Here is a 25,498-nt window from a genome sequence, read left to right as displayed (position 1 = left end):
CCTTACTTGGGAGCCAGTCCCACTTAATTCAGTTGGACTAACTTCTGAGCAGGAATGCATATGCCCATGTTATGAAATAATTGTGCTCCTAATATTAAGACTGAGACAAGAATACTGTATATATTCATCTATAAGTCAACCTCACATATAGGTAACGGGCAAAACATAGGGGCATGTAACAAAAGATGTAAAGGATGAAGCAAAGGAAAATGATGCCAAAAAATTTACAAAATTCTGGCTGGTATAACTGTTTGTGGTCACCCTACGGCCTGGATGGATGAGGATGGAACTAAAGTAAATGGTGGCTATGAATATGGAAAAGGCAACCCGGTGTGGGCAGGGATAAGAAAATTTGCACATGTCAAAAAGGATGCAAAGGCAAAACAAAGAAACTGGTGACTCATTCGCAGCGATTGCAGCATTTTATTTTCATGTGATAACTTTGCCTGATTTTAATCCAGAAAAGCTGAAAAAACATATACAAATGTCTAATCCTTCAAATTCTTCACATCCTAATTCCTCATCACTGGAGTAACAACACTGGAATCCCTTTCTCTGAGTAGAGTGGCAAAAGGCCAGAGCTTAGTCTGTCCTGGGACAACGTGAAAGCAGCACTTACACCCTCTACTCTCTTGCTACTTCTTTGAAGGGAAGCACCAAAGAGCTGCCACTGCCATTTTCCTGCTCAGGCATTCAAAAAAGCCAGAAAAAATGATGTGGCAGAGAGAGTAGAGGCGGTCAGTGCTTCTGATAGGTGCTCCTGGGACAGATTAGCTCTTACCTTTCACCATTCTACTTAGAGAAGGAGATGGCTCCTTATTTCGGTAAGGGTTAAAGTACAGTACTTACACTGACCCATGGATAAGTCAGATTCTTTGGGTTGATTTTTTGACTAAAGTTTCTCGAATTGCAGACAACTGTATATAGTAGTTAGACATGTACTATAAACACAGCAGCATGTAATACTGCACTTAAAACGCCACATATTTTAAGTTGGTTTTAATAAAATGCAAAATCTGAACTGTAGCTCCAAATTATAAACATCAGGTTTTTGTGACCTGCCAAAAACCAAAGCAAACCCCACAACTCAGATTACAGAAGTCATATTATCTGAGGTTTACCAATTATGTGAATTTTGACATTACTTGAACACTGCATTTACAAACCCATGGCCCACTACATGTACTGTAGTTACTTTTGGAGTGAGTTTTTTTTTATGTTCAAAGTTCACCTTGAAAACAAACATACATTTCCCTTGGTCAACATGCACTCACATGTGCTTTTGCATCTGGGATTACTGTGCCATATATACCTGCATTCTGTGCTTAATTTTAAAGAGTGCTGTAGAATCTTAAAAAACAAACTTGTTTATTGGTGAACAAGCTTTTGTGCAGAACTGCCCACTACTAGGACAAGGTAGACAGAGTGCAAACTCTCTATCACTTTTAATTATATAAAGTATCAATATTTCAAATTAAAGAAGGATTTTAGAATGCTTTAGAATCAACAATGAGCATTTCTAGATTACGAATTCCATGGCATCTATAGTAAAAAAGTTATTAATCTGAAAGTATTGCAGCCACACACACACACATATACAGAGAAACATTGACTATGCAATGTTAAGTATATTCACATCATCAAGTTTCTAACATGGCATATTCCAGTCCCTGGTCACCATACAGTAAGATCCAGGGGCCAGGCCCATAGTTTCTGAGACATCAGCACTGCTCTCAGAAGCAACATGTGCCTATTGTGTATGTGCCCAGAGCTTTCACTTAACTGGGAAACAGCCCAATGTATTAAATCCCTTCCTGATCAAGCAGCAGAACAACAAAGAGTCAGAAACCCACAGTGCCACTCAGAAATCCTGCAGCCAAGGCCTGAACTAATATCAAGAAAATCTTAGTTAAGATTAGCTTTGCAACTTGTGCTATAATTTATAGCAAAAGGATTATTTTTTTAAAAAGACTGCTAATTCATTTTAAATACACTGACAATCTGGGCTGTGCTGATCTCACCTCTTTAAAAAGGGAAAGATCTTTACTTTATCTACATAAAATGACTTTACTTTATCTACCAGTTGAGTCAGGGCTCAACAGGGTTTGAACAGGCTTCAGTGTCAGGAATCAAGTCTGGAATCAGTGATTTATTTTGGTTATATTTTGCTTAGAAGTTTTTATTTTTTAAAAAAATCTCTGCATGCTGCATGACAAGTATGCATTTTGATGTTTGGTTATTCTTGTTTTTTAAAAAAAATAGTAGAATGAAATTGTGAAAAAAATACTTTTCTTTTCAGACACCCCATTAATAAAATTTACTCCCATTAAAATAAGTAATCATCCTTGACTGAAAACATTAATTAGCATTTTTAATATGTTGCCAATTTTGGTATTCCTATATATAAAGACAAATATAAACCTTTTAGGAATACCCTTTATCAGCACATAACTCCAGACTTTTTAAACATAGAAAAAATGGTTAGACACACATTGCTTCTTATAATCAGCTGGTCAAATTTCATTTGACAGCAGAAGGTCTCTTCTTTAAAATAGCAGATGCCCAGCATCACCATCTCATTCATTGTCAAGTAGTTTAAAACAAAAATAAGTTAAGGACACTTTAGTGCACGAATATCCTTGGTGGTTTAATCTGATGTTGCAGGAGGTACTTTTACGGAAAGATTCCTCCTCGTATTGGTGACATGCCGTTGCTGAGCAAGGAAAGAGCGAGCCGACAGGCAGGAAGTAGTGTCTTTGTAGGCAGTGCTCCCACTTATGAGTCTGGATTCCATACCAAGTTTATGAAATGCTAAGCTCTGAAAGAAAGCAAGATAAACTATGTAAATCCATGATTCTTTACATTCTATCCTAAAAGCATTCTGAGATTGTGCCAACTAATACACATTTCCACTAATACTCAAACTACTACTACTACTACTACTACTATTATTATTATTATTATTTATATAATATTTTCTGAAAAAAGCACACACTGGTAGAAGTACTGATAGGGCCTGTTCTGTATTTAGCACAAAATTAAATTAACAAAAACAATGTGGGTCAGTTACACAGCCTTTTCATAGCTGTTAATTCTAGCTCACATTTCATAATCACCATCCACATCTCATTTAGTAGCCAGGATGCAAACATGTTTAACACTGAAATCAAGACACCATAACAGTCCAAGAGTGTATATATTAGGAGGGTACTACATAATGGAATAATGGCAGTTCTTGGGTCTGGAACTTAGATAAACAGCCTGTTCTGATAGGGTTGCACTCTCCTGAAGAAGCGCTCGAGCGCTTGGGAGCACTCGAAGATCCACTCCTCTCCCGGAGGCCCAAGGGGACTCTGTGGCTCAGAATATTTGGTGCCAGTGTTGACAAGCATGCCAGGTATGAGCATTCCTGGACAGAGAGAACCTAGCCAAAGTAGTACATGCACTGGTAGCCCAACTAGACTACTGTAACATGCTGCATGTGGGGCTGCCCTTGAAAAAGGCTTCAAAGCTGTAGGTAGTACAAAATGCAGCAGTTAGAATTGAACTGGCTGCCAATATGTAGCTGGTCTGAATTCAAGGAGTTCAAGATAACATTTAAAGCCCTAAACAGCTTGGGATACTTGAGGAAGTGCCTCTCCCTATGTGTGCCTACCCAAGGATTAAGATCTACAGCAGAGTGGAGTCAGTGCAGGTCAATGCACTGTGTTGGGACATGAAGAGGGCCTTCTCAGCCATGGCATCTCAATTGTGGAATGCTCCCCCTGCAAGTCCAACTGACACCAACGCTCTTGTCATTTAAGCACCAAGTTAAACTTGGCTGTTCACCAAAGCCTTTGGACCTCATTAATTCAACCCAAAAACTGTTTAAAAATCGGTTTTAAACTTAATATATTTTTAATATGTTTGAATTATCTTACTGTTTTTAGCCTGTTTAACTTGTTTTCATACCATTGTAAATAGGTTAATCAGTAGTGGGTATAAATATTTTAAGCAAGAAACAAAGAAAGCTGGCTGATTTCAAGGATACATATTTCTGTTGTTTTTAAATGTCACAGAACAGTTTTTAAATGTGTTAGAAAAGAAACATTAGTTGGAATACAGCATATTAGAACACTCCTGATCTTAAAAGGATATTATAGTATATGGGAATATTAAACACTGGTTACTAGTACTGTGTGATGTAGACATTTCATTTCTCTTACTAGCATATAAAACAACCCATCTTGTAAATAGATAGAGAACTTTCTCATTTCAGCTCCTGCACATACATTTATTTTTTTATATATTCATTTATTGGACCCTGCTCTCCACACAAATACACACATGCACACTTTAGCTCACCTTGTTATACCATGCTGACACAATTAACTTTTCTTCATGGTCATGCAGCTTGGCCACTTTGCATTCTCCCTGAAAACAATTTGTACAACTTTTAATATGTAGGGAATCTATATGGATTTCAACATTCAAAACAAAGTGAAGATACAACTGCCAAAATCCTCTAAGATCATTGCATACTATGTAACATTGCAACAACATGGCAACATACTGAATTCTGGTGTGACACCCCCTATCCCCAGTTACCAGTAATCAGCTGCTGGGATCAATAGGAGACTGTTCCCCTGTCAATCAAGAAGTAGCTGTCTGATAGCTCCATCCGCTTTTGTGTGATGACTCTTAAGTATGATGTCGAAAAAGGATCCTGTAGAAAATCTCCCTCCTGCAGGAGATCACTTATGTGTGGGATGGGTGGGAATGTCAAGCAGCTTCTTCCTGATCAACAGGAGAATGGACTCTGTCGAACACAGTAGCTGCTTACCAGTAAGTAAATGAGGTTTAGGGAACTTTCATGATCCCTATGTGTCTCAGAAACTAGGGGCTTATGAATATGTAGCAATTGTAAATGTGTAACTGTAGGTTATGTATCTACAACTGCCCAACAGGATTCCATCTAATATTAATATGCACATTTTTATGCAGGGAAGCATTGGGTATAGCAGAGTGGTTTTTATGGAGCATGTGGTTTTAGTTATGTTTTTAACTTTTGTATAATTTTATATGATTTATATTGTGTGTAGATGTTTTTAATTGTTTTGAATTTTACTGAGATTTTAAATATTTTGTCTCTGAGCCACCTTGGGTCCCAAAAGGCAGCATATAAATTAAATTAAATCATTTTGTATTGATTCTCAATAAATAGTGGTCAATTCATTGTTACTTTACATTATATTGCCCTGGCAAACAACATTTTAGTCTATCCTGTTGGTTCTCCTTCCTTATGCACTTAGTCATCCACCTTCACTAGGTGGCAGTACTTAAAATCAAAAAGACAAAAGTTGTTAAATGTGCTTTTTACCTCAAGTGCTTCAATTCTTTTATCTTTCTCCATCAACTGTTTTCTTAGCAACATGATTTCAGCAGATGCTGGGTTTAATTTGGGATCTAAAGTTTTTATGACCTGCACAAAGATGAACATAAAATGTATTTAGCAACCTTACCCATTCATTCACAAAATTCATTCAGATTAAAAAAAACAAAAAACAAATAGTACAATATTTGCACATGTGGTTCAAAATGCAATCTGTACTGATAATATTTGTAAGCATTTTGTATTGCAGAGTAGAAACTAATTAAAAAATATAGTACTAATTCAGCATACAGGATATCAAACTAATCCCACAGAAATTGGGATGACAGTGGTTTTCAGTTCTAAACCGGAATAATAAATCAGATAATTATACTGTAGTACACAATACTCACACTTCTTGCTTTTTCCAAGTACATCTTATACCTCTCTTCCATTGATTTCATATCCTCATCTTTTTTTTCTAAAGCAGCTTCCAGTTCTTCAATTTTTTGTGCTGTTTGGAAGGAACTCAGTTTAATTATTAGTGGAAACAAATGAATGTTACCTAAAACAAAGATAACAAGTGAAAGCAGGATACAACAGGTTTCAGAGGAATTCCGTATCACTTGTTGGTTGTAATCTATTATGGTTGTAATCTATCTATTATGGTAGCCTTTCGTAACTCAGTGCTCTCCAGCTATATTGGCCTACAACTTGCATGATTTCATCCAGTATGTGGATGGTTAAGTGGGATTGTGAGACCTATTGGCCAATACCTCCAAGTAGCAACAAGCTGAGGGAAGATTGTATTAAGGGTACATGTTACACTTTGCCAAATAACTGCCTGGGAGATTTGATCCTGTAGGTCTCTGCTCATTACTTTCAGATGTGGCTTCACTATGGTAATAAGGAAGGACTGTCTAATGTACTACACCTAATCATTCCATATTAAAATATGAGAGCATAGTTCTTCTCTTTACTGTTCTATAGTATTTTGAAGACTACTAATACAAAACACCAAAAACAAAGTTTAGTTTTCTGCAGTCTTTCTGTAGGCATTAATGGGAGTATATTTTGTATATTATCTGCTGGCTGTATATTTTACGCACTTGGGTAAGGAGGTATCCAGTACCCTATTACACAAGTAGTTCGCCATTTGCTCACAGTGCAATTAGCCAGGTTAAATGAAATCTGGTGTGTGGGCACAGCCCCATGACACAGAACAGTCTCTGGAATGGTCCCTAGAATGTTGCTGCTGTAACTACATGAGCTGTGGTTAAAAATGACAGGTGGATCAAATCACATACCATTTTGTTTTAAATCTGGCTGGAGGTCTGCAAGAAGAGCCTCTTTCTTCTGCAGCTCATCATGGACTTCACTCAACTTCTCCCTGTGAGATTCAGAATTTTTGTATCAGAGGTTATGTCACTCCTGTACTTCCCAGTTTCTTGATTTGTAATAACTGAACTTGCAACAAAAACAAGAAATAGGGTTTGTTCTAGAATTTTGAGAATCCCAGATCAAAGGTACATATTTTTAGAGTTGTAACTTTAAAAATTATGTCCAATGGTCTTTTAAAACATGGAGGAATCTTTGGCTTGGGACAGACCTTCCCAAAAGGATGGGCTGGTGGCAGCCTGGTTCCCTCCGGAGGGACACCGCAGCTGCCAAACCAAGCGGCATCCATCTGGAGTAAAAAGAACCTGGAAAAACTGGGTTCTTTTTCGGTTGCCCGACGGACATCATGAGTGCGCCAATGTTGCACTTGTGACGTAAGCGACGTGTAGCAACGTGTATCTGCTGCGTGTCGCTTACGTCAAGATGGCAGCACCCATGTGGACGGGATGCCGCCATGATGCTGCCACCATGCCATGCTCGTGTTAGGGACCGTGCAGTTGGTGAGTGGTCCCTAGAATCAGCTGCAGTACGGCACTTCAGGACCGTCTGTCCCGGGCCTTTGAGAAATATTTTAGTTCTCTCACACACATATATAAAGACAACAATGAAAAAATACTTTTAAGGTACAGTGGTACCCCGGGATACGAATGCGCCGCCTTACGAAATTTCCGGGTTACGAAAAAAATCCATAGAAAAAAACTGTTCTGGGTTATGAAGGTTATTTCGGGTTACGAAAAATTTTTTGGTGCTTTTCGGCGCTTTTTCGCACGAAATCGCGGCTTTCGCTATTAGCGCCTATGGCTTTTTCGGCTTACGAAGGATTTCGGGTTACGAACGCGGCGGCGGAACGAATTAAATTCGTAACCCGGGGTACCACTGTAGATCAAAAGATGAGTTACAAGAGCAATTTAATTTTGCTATGCTTTCATGGGCAGTATAGAACATTTGAAATGCAACGTAGGCCTCTGTACAGGCACAGGAGAGCATGTATCATAGAATCATTAATTTGGAAGAGACTACAAGAGTCATCTAGTCCGGAACCCTGATGTGCACAATCAAAGCACTTGTGATAGCAGCATGATCTCCTCCCATTTTCTGTTACTACTGCAAGTGAGAGAACACATACGGCATTCCCAGCTCCCAAAAATAATGATAATCTCTTTATACGCAATACAGTAAAAACAGATATAAAGTTTAACTCACATATGTGCTGCTATCTTTGCCTTCAATTTGCTAGACTGTAAAAAATTAAATAAAGAATGACATTAGGTCACATTAGCATTCACTCTATATATGTAATTTATTTCCAGTCATCATCAATGTTAACTACTGCAGAGGAAAAGAAATGAAATGATGGCTGGCATCCTGTTAGTAACACACACATGCAAGTCCTTTTTTTGGATGGGGTTCAGAGGGCTGTTCTCTTGGTCTTGTGTTCCATCCAAAAAAAGATACCATGGCCCGCAATGGTCAAGCTCCATGATCAACTATTGTTGCTCCTTCTTACAAAGAAAAGGGAGTGGAGGAGTGAAGATCTGGTCTGAGCTCATTTGACAGTGTACACTCATTCCTTCCCCTTTTCCAAACTGCCCTGAGACCAGCTGCTTCTCTATTGTCTGAATCACCTTCCCATTCCCTCCTTTCTCCCCCACTGTGACAGAAGCCAGGTCTCTCCCAGGGCTTGATAACTGCCATCTGGTGGGAAGACACAAAACTGCACCTATGAAGCTATGCATACATATGAAATCTTGGCCATTGTGGGATAATAGCAAGCAATGTGATGTCTAGGGATCCCTATTCTACAGATGACTTTGGTAAGAAAAATTACATACTGTACAAAATTCTCTCTCACTTATTCTCCCTTACTACTTTGTGAGTTTCACAACAGACTATTGATTAAGTACACAACACTGATTTCTTTTTCAAGACCTGTTACTAATAACTCTTGAACAGAGGGTTGTACTTATTGGCTGAGAACTGCCTTACTTATTTCTTACATTTTCCAGGCAAACTGCCTTTTAAATCTAGTATTCAGCAACAAAATAATGTGTCAAGATAGAACAAGACCAGTTCATCATGCAATACCTACCCCTTCACCTTCTGTTCTGGACTCTTGCTCCTGCAATGTCTTCTGGAGGTCCTCAATTTGCTGCTGTAGCTCTCCAACACGCTCCTTGCTCAGCCTATTGGGAAACAGTAAAAACAAAAAAACAAAATACACATACACAAACAAAAAAGCTGTGTACATTTACCATCCAGTTCGTAGAATGCAGGCTTCAAGTACTCCAAGAATAAGAAAATAATCTTTTCCTATAGATTTGATAGCTGTATCCTCTGGTATAAATCTAACACCTACCTCCAACCACAGTGGACTTCAGTGCTGATTTAATATTCAGGGATTGAGTCAATGGGTCTTATTGTAACTGGTAACAAGCTTTGGCTGCTATAATAAATGTTACACTCTCTCATTTTATTTTCTACTGCATATTCTACTACACTGAATATGAACCTACCCATCATATGTGTGATCTGCCCTAAAATACTGTTCATTTAATTTGATGTCAAAAGGAAAAAAAATCACCTGTTTTCTGTTTCTAATGCATTTATTGTCCGATGTTTCTGTTCTAGATGCTCTTGAAGCTCTGCAATTCGTTCATTTTCAGACCCTTCTTGTTGTAAGTGGAGCATCTTGTTTTCATGTTGTAGCCGAATAAACATTTCCCTAAAACAAAGGGGGAGTTGTTTGTTTTTTGCATTGTATGCCATATTCCTCCAAAGATCTGCAGCAGAGCATTCTATGTCACAAGATAAAATTATGAGGTATATTTTTGAAGCAAGTTACAAGATATACAGTACTTTCAGTTTCATTAACGCACAAAGGCTTTAGATAAGAAAACTCCTTGCATAGTTCAAGAGGACCTGCATTACAGAGTTTTTGACATTCTCCTCAACCTGAAAAGCAGAAAATCTTAGCACATGATCACTCAGACTTTTTTTTTATTAAATTGAGGAGTGAAGCCAAAAAGAAGGAAATAGGAGACCTCTTTAAGTAAAAAACTTCCAATGTCAAACAATTATGATGTATGATCATCAAGATTATGCCCTTATCAGTAAACGTCACACTGAAGCATTTCATAAGAATCTACCTCTTTTGCAACTGGCTACAGAATGTATGTTGCTTTGAGGATATTAATAAAAGAAAATCCAGAGATTACATACTAAGATATAGTTTAACAATTCACTATCGGTATTTATAATAGCATAGATTCCATGTTATACACTCACAATATATTCATAACTTTCTTCTCATATACTTTGTTCTTTTCATACCTATATTCCACTGGAAGGATTTCAGCAGCAAGATTTTCGTGACTTCTCACCACAGAGACGTCTGGAAAATAATAATAATAATAAGGCTATCTCCAGTTTGTGCAGCAAAATGTTTCTAAAAAGAAAAAGAAAAAAGTACCTGTTTGGTTCAGATGATCTTGTTGCATTTGTGAACATCTTAGCTCTTCATTTGTCTCTTTCAGTGCATCCCGCTGAACTATCAATCTCTGAAAAAAAATTTTTTCAAAAGTTTAGCTGTGGAAGATGTAAATTGTAACAATATTTGCCTATGTGAGAGTTTGAACTATTTCCCCCACATATGAATGGCTTTCCTAAATAACTACCAATAGTAACAAAATTAAATGACTAGGCAACTTTGTGTTCAGGAATCAAGAGAATATATTCTCCCTATAAGGCTCTTCAGGTATTAATATTTTCAGATGCAAACATGCTCCAGATGTCATCCTTATTTTGTAGCAAGGCTTAAAGTCCTGATTATGGAACACCTCCCTCCCACCATAAAATCTGTTGACTCAGCTCATGAATCATTTCTAGAAATGGACCAAAGCTATATTGCTTCAATAGCCCTTAAAGAGATAATTTAAGCCTGTTCACTTCCTACATAAGTTTTTAATAGCTGTAAACAGTTGTGATTTTTGCACTACACTGTGCTATTGATTTTAATGAGAATTTCTTTTAAGCAATTTTTACTGTTTTAAGTTTACTTATAGATACTTATCTTTTAGGGAACATAATATGGTAACCACTTGTTTGCATAGGTTCAATTAGACTGAAGAATGCCACCTCCTAATTTCTATGTAGGAAAACAACAACAACCCCCAACAGGCATTCCCTTCCAAATTTCAAACAGGGCTCTATATTAAGCTAAAAGGTGGTAATAGTAGAATCAGTTTTACTTAGTACTAATACTGACCTAAATATAAGTCTTGGCTTTATACTGAGATGCCTCCTTCTGGTTGAACCACTTCTAGAACAAATATTTGATTGCCAAGAGTTCATCAACCAATGAAGAATACAATTCATGTAGCTGTTCTGCTTGCCAATCTATAATATTTAAATTAAAGTTGTAGTCCTGTCTTCTTTTTCATTTTTTCTAGTTGCATCCTTTGAAATTCAGAGTCCCTCATAAGAACAAAAAAAGAATCCAGTAGAACTATATCTCCCTACCTATCTTGCCTCCCAGGTTTCTGAGGAAGGTGCTATGGTATTTCCTTTACAGAGTTTGAAGCCTACCTCTTTCTCTTTGATTAATGCTTCGTGCTTCTCTTCTAGACGCTTCAGTTCAAATGCAAGCGTATCAGCTCTTTTGGATTCTTCCGAGAGTTTGTTATGAAGATCTTGAACCTTTTTTAAAAAATTTTAAAAGGCAAACAAATTGTCTCTTTAAAAGGCTTCACAGCTTGTTTATTCAGAAAAAAAAAATCATGCAGTGGGAATGGGACAGAGCAAATATCACAGCCAAAATTTCATAGTCACTAACATGAATGTCTTGTTGAGTTCTGATTGCCACTTTATACTCCCTATCATTTTGAACTCCATTTTTTTCCAGCTCAATTAAATGTCTGTTCATATAGAACATTCCATATATAGTGTTCAGCACCATCTCATTCACAAGCAAGACAGTTATATGTACTGTGTCTTGAGATTAACATCAACAAATTCCATTAAGAGTGTGTGAATAGTTTAACAGAATTAGTACAAAGAAATGTTGCACTAAGATTGACAGATTTACACAAGTTCTATGATACAAATGCTGACTATGGACAAGCAAACACTTGTAGGAACACAAAACCCATTCACCTCAAGGGGCTGCCTCATTTGTTTTAGTGAAGAGACAGGTCTCCATGTGAACATACATATGTACATTCAAGTGAGTGTGCATGTGAATAAATGTTGAGCCAACATCATTTCTTCAGAACTGAAGGAAAGAAGAGAAATACAAACAAGATGTGAAGAGGAACAACCCATTACCTACCTTCCTTTTGTATGTTTCTAGTTGTGCACGGGCTGCATTTGCTTTCTTCAGCTCTTCTTCTAGGCTAACTGTATTATGCATATACATCATGTTTGTTTCCTGAAGAGATTTCACCTGTCTGCGAAAGTCACTGAGGTCTTCCAGTTTTTTACGATACACCTCAACAGTTGATTCCAGCTTATTTGCTTTGTCAGCAACCATCCTGTAACAGGCAAGTGTAGACTGGTAGTTTTCTTATTCAGAAACAAAATGAGCATTACACAAGCTTTTATGTTCTCCTTTCAAAACTATGGTTCTAATTGTTTTCAGAGAAAAAAGTGCAACAGATGCTAATGAGTGGAGTAAAATGACCAACATTAACAACAAGAAATGATACGACTACAAAAAGGATCTAGCATCAAGACAGTTTAGAATTCTCGTCTCAGGGTGAGTTAGAAAAATCAGAAGCAAGAATGAATTTAATGCTACACTTTTGGCAGTGATTCCTCTAGAACAATGATCCCTAAACTTTTCCAAGCTACTGTCCCCTTTCTTCTTGGGCAACAGCCCTAGCATCTCCCCCAACATATTATATTTTATTAGAATTTTATTGCATTAAAAAACATACATATAACAAGACACATACATAAAGGAAAAAAGAACACAACACCGGACATTCCACCAAGACCTAATATAAAAACACTGTAGTTATACATAATGACAATAACATGCATATATAACAACAACAACAATAACAGATACAGGTAACTTCCTGAACTCCAGCAAAGTTAACTATAGCTTTCTTCCTCCATTCCCACAATTTACATGTTTCGGGATGCTTTGATTTGGATTTCCTGCATGGCAGGGGGTTGGACTGGATGGCCCTAGTGGTCTCTTCCAACTCTATGATTCTATGATTCTATCATTCTTTCATTCCCCCTTAAGATATTTAAATCCCAATAACCTAAATTATATCTACTCTCAATCATCCTTACCCTCCCCCCAATAGTTCCCTTCTTACTTAAATAACAATACAAAGGCTCACAACTTTCTTTATTCTTTTACTAATCTTGACCTCTTAACAGACAAGCAAGCTTATCTAATTCAACTAAATCCACTAACTTGTTCAACCAATCCTTCACATCTGGACAATCTCCTGTTTCCCATCTATTTACATAGAGAATTCTAGTGCTTGTCGTCATCTAGAACAAATTTAACATAAGATCTTTCTAAATTCTCATTTTCACACATGCTTAATAAAGTAAAATCTTGAGTCCATATTCATTTTACACTGCAAAATTTCCATTACTGTACCATGAATCGCGCTTTCCACAATTTCTTTGCTTAAGTGCAGTTCCACCAGATGTGGTAGAATGTACCAACCTCTTGTTTGCATTTCCAGCACTTGTTATCTACATCTTTATACATCATAGCTCATTTGGCTGGGGTTAAGTACTATCTAAAGTACATCTTTAAAAAATTCTCTCTTAAATCATAACTAAGAGTGTACTTCAATCTTTTATTCCATGTCTCTTCCCATTGCTCAAACTGTATATTTTGGTTTATGTCTTGTGACCACTTTACCATTGATTCTTTGATTATCACTGATTCTTGGATACAGTACTAACATTTCTTCAAACTTTGCATTTGCTGTTTTTATCCTGCACAGCTTGTTACGTATCTGATAAGAATCTTTCCTTAGGTTGTCTATACAGCAACCATCCATATGTAAAACCCTCTTTAGTAAGTTACTCTAGAGTCTTAAATTGTAATTTCTGAATTCTTGGGGTCTTTGTTGTTAAATATGCATAGGTCACCCATTTCCCTTGTAATATTACTTCTACCATGAAATGCTCATGAGTAGATACCCATTCTGGCAGCACTGGACACAATCTGTGTTTATATTTTTCCCATGCTATCATTAATGACTTCCCAACTAAGTGATTTAAGAAATCTTTGTGCACATTTTTGCTTATCATAAAACAGGTAACCATGCTATCCTAATCTAAGGCCCAGTCCTCCTAAATGCAATATTCTTTTTTCATCCAATTTAAGCAAATCCAGAAGCCATTCCAGACAGCAAGCCTCATAACAGATCTGAATATTTGGCATTGCTAATCCTCCTCTTGACACTGAGTCTTGCATTACTTTTAACCTAACTGTAGGTCTTTTTCCGCTCCAAATACATTTTGAAAGTTCCTTATGCCAGAGTTTAAAAGGTTTATTATTTGTTACAACTGGGGTGTTATGGAATAGAAACATAAATCTAGAGAGCACTTTCATTTTAATCACAGAAATTTTTCCTTGCCAAGATAATTTCATTCCCCCCCCCCAAACTTTTTTATTTCATTCCAGATTCTATCATAATTCTTTCTTAAATATTTTTGGTTGTAAGAACTACTCCTAAGTATTTTACCTTCTTACAAATTTGAAGTCCTGATGTCTGCATAAGCCTCTGCTTGTCATCCTTTGATAAATTTCTAGCTAAAAGTGAAGACTTATTTTTACTTACTTTCAACTTTCACCAAACCAAGCCTTCACCAAACCAAAATATCTATATGTTGTTTTATGTTGTCTACTGCGTTAGCCAAGGTTATTAACAAGTCCCAAAATGGTGCCACTCCGAGCCACAGAAACAATGCCCTGTGCCCAAGCCCCATGAGACTTTCCTAACTGCCACTACTAGCAAAAGACACCAGTAAGGGAGTGAGCTCACATGGGCAGGCAAAGAGTGGGAGACTGACCAACACAAAATAATCAGTGAGGCTGTGTGGTGGTTTTCTGAAGACTCTGAAAAGAAGTTTTATGCAATTCCCCCCCCCCCCCCCCACCTCCCCCCGCCCCCCCGTTCCCCTGCTTTTCTTTGCACACCAATACTTTGACTGGAGGCCACCCTGCCACCTCCTTTTCCCCTCACCGCCCCCCCTGGAACTTTCCACCATCCTTGGGGAGCGGGGGGTGTACCACCTAATTTGGGAATCACTGCTCTGGAATCAAAGATCTGAAGCATGTTTACATGCTGAAAACCTAGAGGATAATGTAGCAAAGGAGAAGATTTGTGCAGATGTTAAAATATAAAATGAATTAGAGAAAGAAGTCTTCTCCTACAGAAAATCACCTGCAGCCACGGTGAACATATGCATGTTCATACTACCAGTGGAAGATATTTGTGATAGAATATGGCAGTGTACCCTTTGGGCAAAACCACTTTACAAATAGTTAGTTTGGACAGGACGAAAGGGAGGCAAAAACTTCCAAAACAGTCACCAAGTTTCCCACTGATCTCTGTTTCCCTCTCTCTCTTCCACATGCAATACAAACACACACACACACACACACACACACTTGTTACAGAATCAAGATATGGAAAGCCTGGATATTTAAGATCATAGTGAAGACCAAACTAGAATTTATTTGTGTTTGGCTTAAAAAAAAAATCAGAATTTCTAACACATTTACATTAAGATAGAAAAGAGTTCCATGCATTTATTGGAACATTGTTTTCAAAGCATATATAGTAAAGGATGACCCATATGCTTAGGTTATCAAGTGTGTGTGTGTGTGTGTGTGTGTGTGTGTGTGTGTGTATAGACACAAATAAAATTTCATGCCACTAGCTTCCTGGGATGTTTTTTAATTTCTGCACTAGGGTATCAAGTAGTACTTATTCTAGAATAGCTTTATCATTTCCCCCAACAATTTCAAATAAATGGCTCTAGAACTGTGGCCTATACTTTTAGCTGCTTAATTAACATATACCATAGTATAACTATAGAAATCTGCACACACACACCCTACAACTCCTCATTTTATTATAGGAAGCAGAGCACAAATCCCATGCTTTAGAATATTAGGATATTGACTGAGGCATTGTTGTTCTTGTTGGTGTGTGTGTGTGTGTGTGTGTGTGTGTGTGTGTGTGTGGTGTAAGTGAACTAACTAATTTAAAACTTACCTAAGAACATCAATTTCATCTTTCAGGGCCCTAGATTCTTCTGCTAGAGATGTCAGTTCATCATTTCGATGTTGAAGCTCAATCAGCTGTTTCTCAAGCTCTTCACAGTGAACACGATAATCATCTTTTGCGGTTTCAAGCCTTTGCATAAATAACATAGGATTACTGGAAAAGTACTATTATTCACTTTTTTGAATACTGGATACGAGTATTCATGTACAGCACTGTACATTTATTTGGCAGCTTCAGTAACAGCACAAAAATTTTTGAGCACAAAAAGAACACCTGCTTAATTCTTCATGAACATGAATACAAGGAGCAATTTAAATCTGGGGCATAATTGCTATTTCCTAATTATTATAATTTTAAAACATAATTGTTCATCAACCCTATTTCAAATTCATAATCTAATTAGTCATTTTAATTAATTATAATAATAATAATAATAATAATAATAATTTGTTTTATTTATATACCGCTATTCCAAAGATCATAGTGGTGAACAGCAGGTAAGCTAATTAGCAAGTAAGCTAATTAATTAAATAATCTAATTAGATTACTTAAAATAACAAATAAAGGGAAAACCACAAAAGATCTCTCAATGATAAAAAATGAGATATGCAAGTTGATGAATTAACCAGTTATAAAAGCAACAGACAAAAAAAAAAAAAGAAAAGCTAAAATGGTCCCGCATCGTGCAAATCTGAATGGATTATATATATTTATATTTTTAAATGTTAAATCATGTACAGCGGCAAGCCACGCGGACATCATCATTGTGTGCGAGTGCGCCAATGGCGCCCCACACACAGCCTAAAAAGAATCCGCCAGGTGCAGGTTCTTTTTAGGCCTCCTGGAGGTCGTGACATTTGGTTGCCGAGGTCTCCATCCGGGGCAGAAAGGGGCAGCGTCTCGCCGCCCCTTTCTTCCAACTGTACAGCCCCTCAGATTGGGAGTTATACCACTGGAATAGTTTTATTAACAAGAACAGTTTATGAGAGAATAATTTAGACGTTTATTTTCACAATCCCAAGCATTGTTAAAGCAAGAGATTATTTGGTAATGAGCTGTGATTCATCCATACCTGAAATTTTCTTCCTGTAGTTGTTCTAGTTGCAACTGTGCATGGAAATACTTTTTTGCAACTGCAGTATTTGTATCATCAAGAGAGCCATCCAACTGATCCAATCTGTCATTCATAATCTCATTTTCAGACATCAAACTGCTCTTTTCCTCTTGCAGAGCAGCCACCTAAGGATACAGAATCCCCTTCAGGATTACAGATTTACGAAAACACCTGGCAAAAATGTATAGCTACTCAGCAACTGGCTTACAAAATCTTATTCAAGAAAAGATGACTGGTGTCTGCTAAATAATCTGTTCTTCTCCATTATATCTCCTCCAGCCTGTACCCTCCAGCTATTCTGGACAATCAGAATCAACCAGCATAGCCAACTGGCTGGTATGATATGAGCTGTAGTCCAAAATATCAGGCTGGGAAAAGCTGGTTTAGAAGCAAAAATGTTTCTGAAGAGGATAAACGTACTACCTTAAATATCTTTGTTGTCTCATGTAAAATTATAGCATGGTTGCATCTCTGCATGTAATCAAATGATTTAGAAGCAAGTCCCATTGATTTCATTTCAGAAAAACCCTGTTCAACTGTACATTTGGGAACTCAGTCTGAGGATGAATTTCCCAAGTGATGCTCAACTCATGAGAAGGCAGTCCCCTTGACTCCCTTATCCACCACCTTTGCATGGTGTCCAAAAACCTTATACAGAAACATATGGGAACCTTCCTATGCTTATGTGTGGCAGATTTATTACCTCACATGGTTCATTTTCTTGCACTACTGCCCACATATCTACACATAAGAAGTGGCTACTTCTCTTCTACTTGCACTTTTTCAGATATTGGCCAGGTAGGCTTTAAAACTTGCAGGAAAATCAAAGTTTCAGCAAGGTAACAAAATAGAATCTCAAAGGAAAGAGGCATTATGCTTCAGTGTATTCAATGCTAGCAAAACCAACAAGGAATTGTGCCCTCCTTGTGAATATGCAGATGTACATGCCTTGCCAGTTAGGAAGATTGACGCTGAACTAGATGGACTCTGGTCTGATTTAGCTGGGCAATATTTTTTCACATGATATAATACAAACCTCGCCTTAATAGATCAGTCCAGAGTCCATATAGAAACAATTTCCAACCTTCACCTGGAAAGACAAATACAATTTTAAAATGGCATGGGGAAGCAATAAAAATAAAATCACAAGGGAAAATCCTTCCCACTCTGTAAACTGAAGAATAAAAACCAACAACAAAACCCCCAGCATACTATTAACACTCAGAAGTGAATTACTTTAGTTAAAAGCAGTTACTGGAGCCTTACAAATCAGCAGCAGTATATTTTTAAAAACCTAGACAGCATGATGTATACATAGAAATATACACACACAGGAGAACATGCATCTTATAATTATTTCTGAAAAAGTTGCTAGACAAGAAATGGGAACAAAACAGTAAGTATATTAACAGTCATAAAGGAGACACAGATTAACAGAACAGAGCACTTAAGCTTTTTTACTAGTGAAAGCCACTGTGTTAATTTTAATATATCAAATGTCAGAGCATGTCAAATGTTAGTTCACTGATATTTAGAGTGCAGTGTGCTCTTTAAATTACTTTTTCCTCAAACAAGAAGAAACCTACCTTTCTTATATTCTTGTAAAGTATCATGGGAGATTGAGACCTTATAAGTGAATTTATTAACAATTAGTTTAAACAGTAGTATAATTCTAACTGATTTTCAAATAAACACACATATTCAGTATACTGTTGTGCCATTAGTTTATTTTGCCAGGCTAAATCTTTTACACATCTTAGGCCATAGACACTTAATCACAGTAAAACAAAAGAGTCAGGGTTAATTTATGACTATCTGAAATTATTGTATCTATTTTGACTATCTAATTACAGTAGGTTATTAAAGGGATGAGCAGGTTTGGGATAGGGAGTGGGGAAGACATCAGCATGAGTATGATCTGCCAAGGTCTAGAAGAAGGCCAAAATGGTGCCCAGCCTAGGTGAAATTGTCCATGCCAATTTCAAAGTGTTCTGTGAACATACAAAAGGACAAGAGTGAGGATAAGCACACTAACTAGCTTCTCTGTCACTCTTGTGCTTACACTGAATACTTTCAGTAGGGAGCCTCTTTCACCATGGAGGAAAATCATGGTTCTACATCACATAACAAGCCTGCATGAATTCAATATGAAATCGCTGAAGTTCATTCTAAACAAAACAACTGCAAGACAAGTGCAGATGAGGTCGAACAGAATAAGCATATTCATCCTCATTCTCTCTATATGTGCCTTAATTAAACTGCCTTGTGTATAGCAGTCATTCTTTTTATTAGCCAATACAGAAAGAGGAAACCATGACTTATGTGACACTAGATCTCACTTTAAACATTTAGCTTATTTGGCCTCACCTTAGAATATGGACAGAAGAGGTCTCTTATACAATTGTTCAGAGCTTTCAACAAGCTTTTTTGTTACTTGATTTTTAAATTTCTGGTTCTGCCTCTCATATTAGCAATCAGAGTAGATTACATATCATAAAATGATAAATTAATAAACTCCCCACAGCTGTCATGAGAAGTATGTCTGTACATGTTTAGTTACTAGATAAAAACAGAAACTTAGTGGAATTCATGGATTTTCACAAGTCTCCTAAAATAGTGGAGGTAAAAATGCTGTCCATGGGTCACATGCAACACTATAAGCTGTTTTGTGGACACCAAATTCTTTTTGAAAAAAGAACTCCCACATCCCCCCCCAAAACTGTTGAATTTTTTTGGTCCCAAAATGTTCCACAATGTTATGTAGGGGTTGAAGTTGAACTCTCACCACAGTTCTGGGCATCTTAAGTGCCAGACAGCCTTTTAAAAAAATCAGGCGTATGTGAGTATATGTGCCTTCAAGTTGCCTATTGACTTATGGCAATCTCATGAATTCCATAGAGTTTTCCTAGGCAAGGAATACTCAGAGGTGTTTTTGCTAATTTCTTACCTCTGAAATATAGCCTACAGCACCTGATATTAACTGGTTGTCTCCCATCTAAGTTCTAATCAGGGCTGACCCTGCTTATCTTCCAAGATCAGACGAGACCTAGTGCCTTTAGGGTATGTGCCCTGAAAGTGGGAAAAAATCATTTTCTGGGCCTAAAATGGAACATAGAGGGGAAAGAATATGGTGAAATTTCCTGCACACCCTCTATGGGGCGATAGGAGGACATTTTTTGGGGCAAAAATTGCCAAACCATTTTAGCAGGGCTCAAGGGAAGATAAAGCTCTTCAAGTTTCCCTGGGAAACCAATGAAGCCCTCTTACATCCAACAGTGGCCCACCCATCCTGAAAAGATGGAATGACCATTGTGAAGTGGATCTTTAAACAGAGCATTCCATACCTATGCAGCTATGTAAGGAGGCACTACCACCTGATTCACTGTACAAGTACAACAAAACAGGCTTCTATATTGCAGATTATCAACTGTGGCCTCCTCATGCTGGTAACCAGAACTGAGCCAGAAAACTGCATCTTAAGTTGTCATATTATATAAGGATGCAAGCTTAGATATATGAATGCAAGAAGAACCTGGTAGACTGTTCTTTTGCTGTGTAAGCAGAGATTTCCAAGTTCCATGGAAGTTCTGTTACTGTGTTATATCACTGTGTTACATGACTGCAACTGACACCAAGACTTCCATGAAGTCTTATGTTCCAAAGCTTTGTGTAGTTAAAAAAAAGATTCTTTATGAATTCTCATCCTACTTGGCTGAGGTGCCCTTCTATATGTTTGAGGCTAAAACCCTTCATAGATTATAAAGGAACTTGTACATATTATTTATAGAACAGCAGCACAGGTGAGTGACTCTTTATGAAATTGCAGCATGCTGTTTTAGCCAAAGTGGTCAAACCACTTAAGATTATTGAAAATAGTGCCCACAATACAACTACAGCAGTAATAAAGACACTACTGAAAACTGTTGATATGTGCCCTCATGTTGTTTCTGGTAACCCTAAGGCAAATCTATTACAAGGTTCTCTCTGCAAGATTGGTTCAAAGGGGGTTTCCCTATGCTCTCCTCTGAGGCCAGTGGGTTTCTATAGCCAAGTGGGGATTTGAAATCTGGTCTCCAGAGTTGTAGTCCACAATGGTTCTACTGAAAATTGCATATAGATGTTATCTAATGAGAAACAGATACCTATGAATGCTTAAATGGTATCACTGTCTTGTTAAAAAGAACGTGAAAAACAATAAGCAGTGCACTGCTATCTAAAATAAACTAGGACTGTTTCCACAGAACATTTTTCTACACTGAGCTGTGTATAAGAAATTTACTCTTCACAGCAAAATAATATGCTGTTTAAAACTCAAACATGATGCCATTATGTAGTGAGCACCACATTTCATAGAACAAACTTAGTGGCTCAGTGCGACTACTATAAGATTAAGTTTTAATGCAAATAATTTTAGTCACTAAACCAAAGTACAAATAGATTAACCTATATTTATGAAAATACTTGAGGGAAAATGTCCTTACCTGCAAGTCTAATTCTTGACATCTTTGCTTCAGTTCTTCTTTTTCTGCTAGTACATCAGTAAGCTCTTCTAAGGCTCTTTTTAGCTTTAAAAATGTTCAAGTTTTCATTTTTAATTATTTAGCAACGTACATTTCATGACCACACACCCAGCAAACTGCCCCCATGAAAATTAAGGGAAAAACAAGTTCTTAGAGTTATGACCCCAACCTTTTAGATTACTTCTACACAAGAACAGTACTCAAATCTGTCTACTGTGAAGACACCTAAATCCCACCTATCTGCAAACATGTACATTTTTTAGTTTTCCCAGTCTTGGGACATCAAGCACCAAGACTTTGGGGCTGTGAGAAACTTAGGCCTGTTACAGACTGCCAAAATAAAGCTGCTTCGGGTCTCTTTGGAGGTATGTTGCTTAAATGATGCATGCATCCTAAGAATCCGGAAGCTGCACCAAAGCTGCACTCCAGTGCTTAGGAATGGAGTGTGGCTTTGGCGCGACCTCTGGATTCTTAGGACCCATGCATCATTTAAATAGCATACCTCCAAAGAGACCTGAAGCAGCTTTATTTTGGCAGTCTGTAACAGGCCTTACTGAGGCTTTATGGTTTCCTGAGCAAAGTGATGGGCAGTTCTCAACACAGGCAGTTCCTCCAGTGACTAGGGCTACAGAATTAGTGCAATTTAACACCACTGTAACTGCCATAGTATATTTAACCTTCTCTGTCAGAGAGCTCAGGTGCCACAACAAACTACAAATCTCAGGATTCAATGGCCCCTTACAGACAGGCCAAAATAAAGCTGCTTTGGGTCACTTTGAAGGTATGCTGTTAAAATAATACATGCGTACTAAGAGCCCAGAAGCCGCACCAAAGCCACAATCCAGTCCTAAGGACTTGTGCACAGCTTTGGTGCAGCTTCCGGACTCTTAAGATACATGCATCATGTAAACAGCATACCTCCAAAGTGACCCGAAGCAGCTTTATTTTGGCTGTCTGTATAGGGACAATATTACTCAACTATAGCAGTTAATGCTGTGTCAAAATGTGTTAATTTTTCAGTGTGGCAGCAGCCCACTTTTCCTGAGGCCAGACAGAAGAAATAGCTGCACAAACCCGATGCTCAATTAACTTAGTTTAAAATTTATCTTAAGTAAATGCTGCTGGGAATATTTATTATGTGTAGTAATTACCTGTTGCTCCAAATCACCAGGTAAGTCACTTGCAACAAAGCCCACTATTTCCTTGCTCATTAGCTGCAACAATAATTAAAAAATTATATAGATACATAAATATATATGTTCAGAGACATAATCTGCTCTCATGGAAGCTATTTAATAATAATAATAATAATAATAATAATTGTTATTTATACCCCGCTGTTCAGCCAAAAGGCTATCAGAGCAGCTTACAAATTGTTAATTAGACATTTCCCTGCCCTCAGGCTTACAATCTAAAGAGACAACAGACAGTACCCAATATAAAGTATTTATGGATTCCAGGTTCTAATTAGACCTAGGGCCAAAGAGACCAGCCATAAAACCCGGCTTTCAGATGGCTTGGGGATGTGGCGTTTTGATGCCCTGCACCCCAAAGCTGCCTGAAAGCCGCCCACCCATTCAGATGGGGGTAGCTCTGGGGGCATGGCGTTTTGATGTCTCACACCTCGAGAGGCTTGAAGCTGCCCTGGGGTTGTGGCAGGGCGCCTAAGGCAGCTTTTTACCTGCCTAAACAGGAGTGGATCTTTCCCACTCCTATTTGGGCTGGCATCAGGAGAGGCTTGAAGCCGCCCTGGGTTGCAGCGGGGTGCCTAAGGCAGCTTTTTATCTGCCCAAATAGGAGTGGGTCTTTCCTGCTCCTATTTGGGCTGGCATCGGCAGATTGGGGCTGCAGCATGTGGTTGCCGCAGCTTTGAGACAAGCAACTCTAGGGTGGCCCCAAACTGGAGAGGCTTGAAGCCATCCTGGGGTTGCAGTGAGGTACCTAAGGTGACTTTTTATCTGCCCAAATAGGAGCAAATCTTTTCTGCTCCTATTTGGGCCAGCATTGGCGCAGATTGGGGCTGCAGTGTGGAGTTGCCACAGCTCCAAGGCGAGTGGCTCTAGGGCGGCCCCAATGCACCCTTTTGGGGTCAGTCTGTTTCACCCCTTTGAGAGACTTTTTGCTGTTGATCACTTGAGTTTGCTACAAGTCATAAATAAATCATGCTGCTTCTTCCATTCTGAAATAATAGGCTGGCAAAATCAGTTTGCATGAACCCAAAGCAAAGACTAAATTGTCTTTTGTTATTAATGTTTTCTTAGAAATTAGTTACAAAAATCAAGCATATGACATGCACATCAACAGTTAGATATGTATCAGTTGGTACTTCCCATATAAACATTTTCCAAGTCCACAAAAAGGCCACCTTATAATTAAAAATAAAAAATTTAACCAAGGTATTTTGTTTAAAATACATGCAGCTTTGAAAGCATAAATCAAACAAGAACAGGGAACTTGCAACAGCAGCAGCAAGAACAGAAGAGGTGTTGATAAGTTCCATCATCCATGTTCAAAATGAACTTCATGTTTGCTTCACTTTTTTCCATTTCCCCCCTACTGCTTAGTTAGTTCACTTAAATTAAATTAGCCACATATAAGTGGTGTTTCCAGATACTATGATCAATTGTCATGCCATTATTACTCCCCTAGTAATCCTGAACATTTTGATTTTGTGGTGGGAGAGGGAAGAGAAAACCAACAATGAATCAATTATATTTTTGGTAAATGTTAATTTTCTTTTCTTACCTCTTGAATAGCAGCCATGACAACATGCTGCACAGACTCTTCTAGTGTCATTATAACTTGTATATGTTCTACAAAGCAAAATTTGCAAAGGTTTTTTTTTGTAATAACATACTTTACAGGTCAGAAAGAGGTGTATTAGACCTTCCACACAGAAGGAACTCCTTGTCCCAAATTTAATTTCTGAAGCCTTCTCGAGCTGCATGTTACCCATTCCCACATTTCTGCAATACTAATTATAGAAAGAGTGCTATGGTATATTAACAGTGCAATCAGTATCTATATCTATATTACAGCTCTAAAAGAAATGACTAGGCTTACTGTCAGTTAGTGGGTATAAGGGGTGCAGCTTAAACATCATTACTACTCATTACTAATGAAATACACAAGGGGTAGAATTGAGGCTCTCCACATACTGATGGACAGAAATATCCAGCAAGCCTAGCCAACACATTCAACAGTGAAGAATACTGGGAACTGTACTTCAGCATCTGGAGTACTGCACAATCCCTGCCTCTGGGCTTAAAATGAATGGGACTTGTTTGCCACAAAAAAATCATGTGCCATTGATTTTTATTCTGGATAAGATTGATTAGTGTAGAAAAACATAGAGAAAAGCTGTATCAAACACAATCTTAGATTGTGCCACACTGCAGAATTAATGCAGTTTGACACTGCTTTAACTGTCATGGTTCCATTCTATAGAATCCTGGGATTTGTAGTTTGTTGTGGTACCAGTGCACTCTGGTAGAGAAGGCTAAATATCTCACAAAACTACAAATCCCAGAATTACATAGCACTGGGTTGTACGGCAGTTAAACTGATGTCAAACTGCATTCATTCTGCAGTGCAGATGTAGCTTGTTTATTCCCTGTAAAATGCAGAAATACTTATAAAGTGGATCTTAACCAAATTCAAAATAATTTCTTCCAAGTAAATGTATGTTACATTTCGGCCTTAAGTCAGTAAGAAATGTTAGAAACAGAATTACAGTGGACCCTTGTTATCCGCTGGGATTTGGTTCCAGGAACCCCCATGAATAACAAAATCCATGTATGCTCAAGTCCCATTAAATACAATGGCATAGCAAAATGGTGTCCCT

General features: G+C 37.8%; 2 protein-coding genes across 5 annotated transcripts in view; one reads left to right on the top strand and one right to left on the bottom strand.

Annotated features, from left to right (window-relative positions):
• LOC121927978 (cytochrome P450 2J2-like) overlaps window positions 1–25,498 on the top strand; it is a 150,706-nt gene that overhangs the window by 108,510 nt on the left and 16,698 nt on the right. The window lies entirely within an intron of this gene.
• On the bottom strand, window positions 401–24,509 carry HOOK1 (hook microtubule tethering protein 1). Its single transcript, XM_042462119.1, has 17 exons — window positions 24,400–24,509; window positions 22,806–22,868; window positions 21,616–21,699; window positions 17,093–17,259; window positions 16,009–16,149; window positions 12,075–12,276; window positions 11,333–11,443; window positions 10,218–10,305; window positions 10,079–10,139; window positions 9,330–9,470; window positions 8,838–8,931; window positions 7,952–7,986; window positions 6,658–6,740; window positions 5,764–5,864; window positions 5,360–5,461; window positions 4,345–4,413; window positions 401–2,818 (listed from the first exon to the last, which is right to left on the bottom strand). The coding sequence occupies exons 1-17, from the start codon at window positions 24,448–24,450 to the stop codon at window positions 2,648–2,650; spliced, it is 1,764 nt and encodes a 587-aa protein (XP_042318053.1). The 5' UTR covers window positions 24,451–24,509; the 3' UTR covers window positions 401–2,647.

The sequence above is a fragment of the Sceloporus undulatus genome, chromosome 4 (assembly GCF_019175285.1).
Source record: "Sceloporus undulatus isolate JIND9_A2432 ecotype Alabama chromosome 4, SceUnd_v1.1, whole genome shotgun sequence".
NCBI classification, from domain to species: domain Eukaryota; kingdom Metazoa; phylum Chordata; class Lepidosauria; order Squamata; family Phrynosomatidae; genus Sceloporus; species Sceloporus undulatus.
The sequence above is the reverse complement of the archived record's forward strand: the minus strand, read 5'-3'. Positions and strand labels throughout refer to the sequence as shown.

Excerpts from the sequence above, each read along its gene's own strand:
- HOOK1 (XM_042462119.1), bottom strand. The coding sequence starts at position 24,450 with ATGACACTAGAAGAGTCTGTGCAGCATGTTGTCATGGCTGCTATTCAA. Across the intron at positions 11,444-12,074 it reads TAGAAACATACAAAAGGAAG|GTTCAAGATCTTCATAACAA; the intron begins GTAGGTAATGGG and ends TTTTTAAAAAAG. Across the intron at positions 5,865-6,657 it reads GCCAGATTTAAAACAAAATG|CACAAAAAATTGAAGAACTG; the intron begins GTATGTGATTTG and ends CCTTCCAAACAG.